The following is a 9193-nucleotide window of genomic DNA, read 5'->3' as shown; positions in this document are numbered from 1 at the left end:
GATTAGTAGAGGGTCCCAGACTTCTTCCCTCAATCTTGGACGGCATCCTCAACGGAGGATCTCTTAGATAGGGGGTGGATCCTGAGGCTAAATGCTGCAGAGCTGCATCCTTCTTTGCTTCCAGATACTCTTGAGCATTTGTTTCCATCCTATTACCACTTGGATGAATGTTATCTTGAGTTAGGACCACCAACTTTCAGTCCATCTTCTTTCGCTGCTTTACTAACTTCCGGCTGCTTTCCTTTGGTGAGCCTCTTAGATAATTCCTGACGAGGAGGCCTACTTGGTCCTGGACGACCCTCCTGAGAATGTCTCTTTAGAGGATTGACAACGGCTGGATCTAGATTTACCTTAAAAAATAGCATATTACTCTTGATCTACTCCTAAACAACAATAATCTTAGTCTGAAAATCGTTCAAGACGTTTTTAAGATGGGCAACTATCATCGGACGCTCAAGATTCCCCTGAAAATCGTTCAAGAAGTTTTCCTGAAAGGTTTATTGGATGGATTATGGAGTGTATTACTACTCCATTTTCTTTGAGTATAAATGGTGGTTTATATGGATTTTTTCAAGGAAAAAGAGGGACTAGGCAGGGAGATCCCATCTCTCCCTTCATATATGTGCTTGCTATGGAATATTTCACCAGATTGATAAAAAAAATGAGTCATAGAGAGGAGTTCAAGTTTCATCATAAATGTGAGCAACTGAAGATTCATCATCTGATTTTTGCTGATGATTTGATGTTGTTTAGTAAAGGGGATTTCAAGTCTGTGGTGCTTCTTGTGAGAACATTAAAAGCTTTTGCAGAGGCTTCTGGGTTAGAAGCTAGCCCTGATAAAACTGCCATATACTTTGGGAGTGTAACTGAGGATGAACAAAGTAGAATTCTTCGAGTGTCTGGGTATAAAAAAGGCTCCTTCCCTTTCAGATGCTTAGGAGTACCTATTACTTCTAAGCGTCTGACCAAAGCTGAGTGTGATATTCTGGTGGACAGGATGGTTAAAAGAATCATGAGTTGGAGCTCAAGACACCTCTCTTATGCAGCAAGAATTACTCTTGTGAATGCAGTTCTTATGAGTTTACATACTTACTGGGCTCAAATTTTCTTATTGCCTAAGTGTGTTCTTCATAGGATTATTCAAGTGTGCATGGCTTTTCTTTGGGAAGGCAAGGTTGTTTTGAGTAGAGCTCCCCTTGTGGCCTGGGATTGGGTGTGTAAGGCCAAGAAGAATGGTGGCCTAGGAGTTTAGGATTGTATAATTTGGAACACAACAGTAGTTGGTAAGTTTGTGTGGCAGATTGCACAAAAACATGATTTACTTTGGATTAAATGGATTCACAATGTTTATTTAAGGGAGTCAGATTGGTGGGAGTATCAAACTCCTACAAATGCTAGCTGGGTTTGGAGATGCATTTGCAAAGTGAAGGAAGTGTTTAGATTTGCATATAACAACAACAATTGGTTGAATGGCAATAAGAATTACTCCATCAAGGAAGGATATCATTGGCTTCAAGGACCTCAGGAGGAAGTTCCATGGCATTATTGGGTTTGGAATTCCGCTAACATTCCTAAACATTCCTTTATTGCTTGGTTAGTGGCTCTAGGGAAGCTCAAAACTAGAATAGTCTTGGCAAAGGCTGGTATTTGTCAGACTACAATGGTTGTTGTGTAATGCAAGTGAGGACTCTTGTCAACATCTATTTTTTAACTGGCATTAGTTGCCGCGGTATAAAATGACTAAGACGACAAACCTGGAACTCAGGAGAGCGCACTTTACTTTACCGATACCGATGAAAAAAGAAAGAGAGTTTTTAGATTCATATATCGGGTTAAACGAGTCTCTTTGAAAGAAGAAAGCACTACTTCCGGGCACACGGTCCGCACATTGACCACCCTCGAAAGAAAGACTCTGACCCCTCTTGTTAGCTTCTTAAGAGGCAAAGACTTCGACTCCTAGGCTTGAACGATATTGGCCACATTCGCTGGGGAGTTTCGAGCTTTGTCCCTATCTGAAGCACAGGGAGGTCGTTGCAGTGTGATGGTAAGTAATAGGGTTATGGGGTGGATAGGGTTGCGGTTTAGGCTCTAAACCGCAGCCTTTCCATATTGGAAGAGCTGCGGTATTGAGCCTAAACCGCATCCCTTTTAACATAGAAGGGCTGCGATTTTAGCCCAAAACCGCAACCCTTTTGGACCCCAAAAAAATAAAAATAATTTTTTTTTGCATCTTTATGTCAAATTGACACAAAATCAATTCCAAACTGATAAAATTATAACAAAATCACAAACTGACATTTATATATAATAACAAAAACTACTTCATAGTATAAGTTTTACAGATATCAAACCAGATATATAAGAAAGGAATTGAACTCTTGAACATCAAGTTAAAAATTACGTAGGCTCATAATGTTGACATCATAAATAAAAACAAAAGAAATGCACTAAGAAATCTTTGCTACTTTAAACAACAAAAAATCAACAACCCATGAAAACAACTGCACATGAATATTTATGAATGGAAGCTGATTTTGAAGCACTTTATAATAAGAAAAAAAACGAAAGCAAATAATTTATGGAAAAAGTAAGAATCAACTTAACAAGAAAATTAATTCAACGGTGAAATGAAAGATTTTGGCAAGTAAGGGGAGTGAAGAGCATGCAAGGAATGAGGAGTAACACAACAACTAAAGACAATAGGAGTGAGATGCGAGCAGGGGAGTGAGATGCGAGCAAGAGTGGAGAGAATCTCCGGCGAACGAACGGCGGAATGGCGAGAAAAGCTGCGAAATCAATCATACCCACATGAAATTAAACGAAAATTACCCACAAAACATTAGATCGGGCAAAATCAATCATACCCACATGATATTAGACACTTTTTAGATCTATAAAGTACATAAACTTAAAAGAAAACGAAACAGAAAAGGAAAAAACCTGAGGAAAAAAGGAACTTCAACAGAGGAGAGATAAGAATAGGCAGCGGTGAGTAGCGGCTCTGCAGGACGAAGACCAACACCAGGATGGAAACCCTAGCCCGCGGATATTTCACAAGGGTCGCTAGAAGTAGAGAGAGCGTCGCAGGAGGTTGAGAAGAGAGCGTCGCAAAAGGATAAGGAAAGAGCGTCACAGGAGGTTGAGGAGATAGTGTCGCTGTAGGTTGAGCTTCACCGGGGAATTCTAGGGTTCTTTTGCGCACATGGTGAGAGAGAGAGAGAGGTGAGACTTGAGAGAGTGGTGAGAGAGTGAGAGAGTGGTGAGAGAGTGTGCGTGTATTTGGGCCGCTCGAGTGGGAGAGTACGTTTGTGCGTTTGTGAGTATAACATGTGTATTTGGGTCACTAAAGGGCTGCGATTTTTGACTAACCATAGCCCTTCACTAAAAGGGCCGCGGTTGTGATGAGCTACCAGGCTTGGATTTGGGTTTGGGAATGGGCTATGATGAGCTACTAGGCATGAGTTTGGGAATGGGCTATGATGAACTACCATGAGCTGTAAACAGGACCTAAGGAACATTTGTGGTGTATTAGACATGGGATTTCGTGGTGAGTATGACACAAACTTGCTCCTAAATGATGGTACACCTAATTGAGGTTTAGGTTCATCAATCACATACAACACTAGTTTATAATGAATGTCCCTACTTTGGTAAAATTCCTCAAAATCACTTTCACTCTCAATTTTTTTCCTGCCATGTGTCATTTCCATTCTAGGATTCTTATACCAAAAAATGAAAGTTTCACCACTTGTTAGATGTAGTTTTTTCTGTGATTGCATGATATAACCTCTTATATTGTTGCTATGTTTAACTCTTTGGAGCACACACCTTTCCTCATACAAATTTGACCCCCCACATACACAGATTTACCATCAACCAATTTAAATTTACCACCCAAATGCACAACCAGCAATAGATGAGTGGGATTAAACCTAGAATATTTGAGCAACAACAAATTAACAATTACAAAATGGGGGTTGAACTACTAAAGTCAAGTGAGTTCAATAATGGCACAAATGTTCAGTTTTAACCAAAAGACCATACAATTTAGGGTTAGGTTACCAATAACAAACACATTGTTAAAGAATCAGTTTTTAACATCAACAAGCCATTAAAAATTAGGGATTCTAAGTACCGTTACAATAATCCAACAAACCAACAATAAAAAAGTCTAATGAAAATTAAGGTAATTTTACCCAAAGCATAGTGAATTACCTATTTTGGGCACCATGCTCTTGATTTATCGTCCATAAAAACTTTCATTGTTCTGTCATTGTAGAATTTTCCATGATGACAAGAGAGAGAGAGAGAGAGAGAGAGAGAGAGAGAGAGAGAGAGAGAGAGTTGCAACCCCAACTGAATGAGGGAGACTAAAAGAGAAGATGAAAAGGTATAATATTTTGTGCATACCAAACAACTATCCTATTTTGTACTTCCTTGAAAGTCCATATTCTAGTGGAATTTGAGGTGACCAAACGACCATAGAATTGTTACAAAAAATGGGCAAACAAAAGTAGACCTGACAATTCACTACTACATAATTGACCTTAGGTAACACAATTAGGTAACACTTTTCAAATTATAGATTTTCTATTTATTAAGTAACACTTATGTAACACTTTGTCCATTTGTAACATTTAAGGTAACACTTTTGTAATATGTAACATTAAATAGTAACACTTCTGAAATGGTAACACTATAAACTTTGTAATAGGTAACACTTTCGAAATAGTAACACTATAATTTTTAAAATAAGTAACACTTCTAAAATACTAATAACACTAAAAACTGGAAAATAGGGATTTTAAAATTTTTATTTAATTAATTAACTTTTAAATATTTTTTATAGGTTAATAAAAATTAGAAAAAAAATAATACTAAGCCAAACATCCATTAACCATTGACAATTTTGGCGTAATTGTTTGAGTCTATGGAAGTCCAAAAATTAGAAAACCCTAATCCCCCAATTAAATTTCACTTTTCCTCGTCCCTCATCTCTACTCTCTCCTCTTTCCATTACTACTTTTTCTTCAAGCTCCATTAATGGAGTTCAACCAAACTTTTACATGTTTTTGTTCAATCCTAGCTCAACTTTCACTAATATCGTTTCTCAAAATTTCGCCTTTTTGTTCGATCAAATTTCCATCTAAATTTCCTCATCAATTTGCGATTAGTTTCTCGCAATATATCTCCATAAATTTCTTCTCGAATCTCCTCCTTTATCTTCTATAACTGGTGAAACGGTGACTGAAATCATCATATTTCAGTCGAAAATTTGTAATCTAACTTTTCGTTTTTCATCAAATTTCAGCTGTAGTACTACTCGAATTCATTTGAAATGTCGAAATCAAGATCACTGCTTCAAATTATTGAAGTTCGTATTAATCGACGAGGTTCAATCGGATTTTCTTGCTGTAAGTCATTTGTGAGAAATTCCTTCATTACTGTACATAAATTTTTGTTCTCAATTCCTTTTTTTTCGAATACCTGCTTCATTTCGTTGCTTTCTCTTGATTTTTTTATTACTAGACCAATTTTTTTGCTGTTGTTGACGAATTATCCATATCATTACCTAAAACTTACTGATTTGCATATCTTTCGATTGATTTAGGCACTCAAATTTACTCTCACGCGCTCGACTTATCATTCTTTAAAATTGATGGTTAATTATGCTTGAATATGAACAATCTTCTGTATTTTTTATTTGCTAATTTTGCCTACGTTTTGCGGCGGCGACGATCTGCACTTTCCACCTACAATTGGTTTGCGAAACCTACAATTAGTGGTTTCTGGCTTCCTTTCTGATCAATCTGAAGGTGGGGTTTTGACTGCTACTGAGAAAACTAGTGTGATCAAGCTTCAGGTAATATGCTTTATTGTATCATAGTTTTAGTACTTCTTGCTGTTTTTTTACTTGCAATATTTTGACATTCATGCTTATACAATTTTGACGCTAAATATCTCTGATTATATTTTTGTGAAAATTATAAAAAGTTGAAATCTTGTGAATATATATCAAGAAAGATCTAATGACACCTTACCTGCTAAAATTTGTATTGTATGTTGTTAACAAATTTCTAGTCAAAGTAATAAGTGCACGAATAGTGCAAAAAGTCAAAATGTTGCAATTAAAAAATGGAGGAAGTATGTTTTAGTCGATTTGGTTGTGGTAGCTGTTTTGTTGGTATTTGTTGTACTGTAGATAGTGATTTGATGATGTTATATTAGTGTGTACTTTATGTGAATGCTCGATCGTGTAATGCTGCTTGTTCAATCCAGGAGAGCTTTGTTTTCCTTTTGATTTTTTTTTCGTATGAGAACTCGATTCCTTCTTTATTGATTTGTGTAGTAGACTTAGGAAGTGTCTTAAGGCGTGTATATAGTGAGTAAATATGTGCAGAAATTAGCTAAGAGTAAGATTGCTCTAATAGTATGGTGAGAAATCTTTGATAAGAATTGGAAGGATTTGCATTTGTTAGTGACTTAGGACTGTCAAATGAGACAATAAGAGAAGCAGGACAGTCACCATCATATCAAGGGAGAACTAAAGTTATTGAAGTATTTGTATTGGAACATGGGTCCCGGCATGGTAGTATGGTATGCTAATTATCTGAGCTAGTTTAACAAAACTATGTCTTAAAGTTATGCTTGCGTCTCCATAAGAATTTCCAGTTAAAACTGATTTGATCATTTGTCTAAAATTTTAACCATGTTCCTGAGTTTCACAATAGAACCCTTCTTGCATGTGTAATTTGCATTTTCTGGTCCATGTAATTGATGTCTTTTCATCAGAATTTCTGGTGCTTTCTAGGTTGGGCTGTTGGGCATGGCACGATCTCTTCAAAGTGATCTTAATCGGATTGTTGAAAGTGCTGATACATCAACCCCGGAGGGCCTAAACTATGTTGTAACAGGTGGGTATTGCTTTCAACCTTCCATCGAACAATAATGTGTCTTCAAAGTACTATTTTCCATTTTTGATGTTTATTCTGCGTTATATTGGGACTAGTAAGTTCAATTCGACTACTAAAAGTAAGGTCAGGGCGAGGGAGCTCAGATTAGGTTCTAGTTCAGAAGTTCACAGGTGAAAAGACCATGTGGAGTTATCATATTGATTCTGAAAGTCGAAACGTGTCCAAAAGTGCTTGAAGCGAAAATTTGCAAATTGGTCAGTTAGCTATTTGCAGCTGTATTTCATTACTTTATAGGAGGTTGTCGAAGGGAGTGGACTCATACGTGGACTATATACGAAATTTTCGATTCTTTACGGAGGGGGTCCTAGTGCTCTTGAGTTTTGTGGTAGTGATCTAAAAAAATATGATCTAGATTTAGGACTCCATTAGTCAAAAGTGGTATCGAATTTCATTATTAATGAGCATCTACATGTCTTTTTTATCTCTTTTCCCTCCCCTCTCTAGCTCATGGCATAGAAGAATTTCAAGCAACATACTATCATATAAATGTAGTCACTTCTCCATATTCATATTTCATTATATTATTTTGAATTTCTAATAGATTTACTTTCTTTGCTTATGAATAAATAATATTATTGTTGAAGATTTCATCTGTAGTGTTTTTTTATTATAGTATCAAGATAAGCAAAATGAAGAATTCAAGTATCAACTCATGATATCGAGGTGGTTAGAAAAATATATGCATATGGCGGGTGGGCTAAAGATGGATCGGAGATGAGATGACCAGTCTTCACAACAAAACTTCGGGTTGGAAGTCTTGACAAATTGGCATACATGGACTAGGAAGGTGCATGCATATGGCGAGATGACAGAAGATGGAGACTAGATATATGACTATTAGGTCTAATGTCAGATTATCATATGAATATGTTGCTTGTTGGAAGGTTTTGATTTTATATAGTACATATTTTTTTTTCATTAGTTTCTTTTTGGCAATATATCACTAATTAGTGTATGAAACTAAATCATTATTGTAATATAATGTATATCAATTTCTTATAGTTTGATTAGTATTTAAACTGCAATTTCAAATAAATAAATAAATATATATGTATATATATATATATATATATATATATATATATATATATATATATATATATATATATATATATATATATATATATATATATTAAAGAAAAGTGTTACCTAATTACCTATAAGGTGTTACAAGAGATGGTAAAAAGTGTTACCTAATAACGCAGAAGATGTTACACGAGATGGCAAAAAGTGATACATAATGTTGAATAAAGTGTTACTATAAGCTATTTGTAACACTATAAGATGTTACTAATGATATAAAAGTGTTACATAAGAAATTGTGGGTAACACTTTGAAAGTGTAACAATATACATTAAAAGTGTTACATAAGGAAATTTAAAGTAACACTTGTTTAAGTGTTACTACAAGCATGTAAAAGTGTTACCTAATAGCATAGGTAACACGGGCAGATGTAACGCCTAAATAAGTGTTACCTATTACCTATAGTAACACTTTAAGCACTTTAAGTAACATTTTTTGGGTGTTACTTAAGGTTAATTATGTAGTAGTGATTAGACCAATCGAATCGGATTCCGACCGGATCAATTCAGATTGGACAGTTTTCGGATCAAGTTATATTCGGACCGGATCGGGCCATTTCGGGATCGAATCGAAATTCGGATTATGTTTCGGATCATCATCAGATTGGGATGCTTTTAGCATCGGACGGTTGTGGATCGGTTGGTGGATTCTCTCACCTTTATTATGTATGGAGTTGTTACTCCTTTGGCCTCATGGTTTCTTTGACTATGAGCTTTTGTTATGTATATATGGAACTGCCACTGTTCGTGCTTTCTAAAGGTATACATAACTAATTTGCATAGTCAGAACTTGTGCCAAACAGTACTTGTGATAATCGTTTTTTTTAATGGGTCAATTTCGGGTACTTCGAATCAAAGCCTAATGGAAGCCAATAATTTCTTATTGCTTTGAGATCGGGTTACCTTTGGATCAGATTGATTTCGGATCGGGCAAGATCATATTGGATCATTCGGATATCGGATGAGTTTTGAATCAAGATTATTTCGGATCGAATTCAGACCAGATGATTTCGGATTCGGACCAAGGTTCAGACCCAGACCGGACCACAGATCGGATATTTCGAATCGGATTTTAGGATTAAGACCAACTTTGACAGGTCTAAATAAAAAGGGAGTTTTATATAAAAAAAATCCTTA

General features: G+C 35.9%; 1 protein-coding gene across 1 annotated transcript; it reads left to right on the top strand.

The window, feature by feature from the left end:
* The first annotated feature begins 661 nt into the window (after positions 1-661).
* Positions 662-1675, top strand: LOC104893701 (uncharacterized). The gene is made up of 2 exons (XM_010679836.1): positions 662-1213; positions 1301-1675. The coding sequence occupies exons 1-2, from the start codon at positions 662-664 to the stop codon at positions 1673-1675; spliced, it is 927 nt and encodes a 308-aa protein (XP_010678138.1).
* Positions 1676-9193: the final 7518 nt, after the last annotated feature.

Source organism: Beta vulgaris, chromosome 5, assembly GCF_026745355.1.
Source record: "Beta vulgaris subsp. vulgaris cultivar EL10 chromosome 5, EL10.2, whole genome shotgun sequence".
Lineage (NCBI taxonomy): Eukaryota > Viridiplantae > Streptophyta > Magnoliopsida > Caryophyllales > Amaranthaceae > Beta > Beta vulgaris.
Note: the sequence above shows the minus strand (reverse complement) of the source record. Positions and strands in the feature narration are given on the sequence as shown.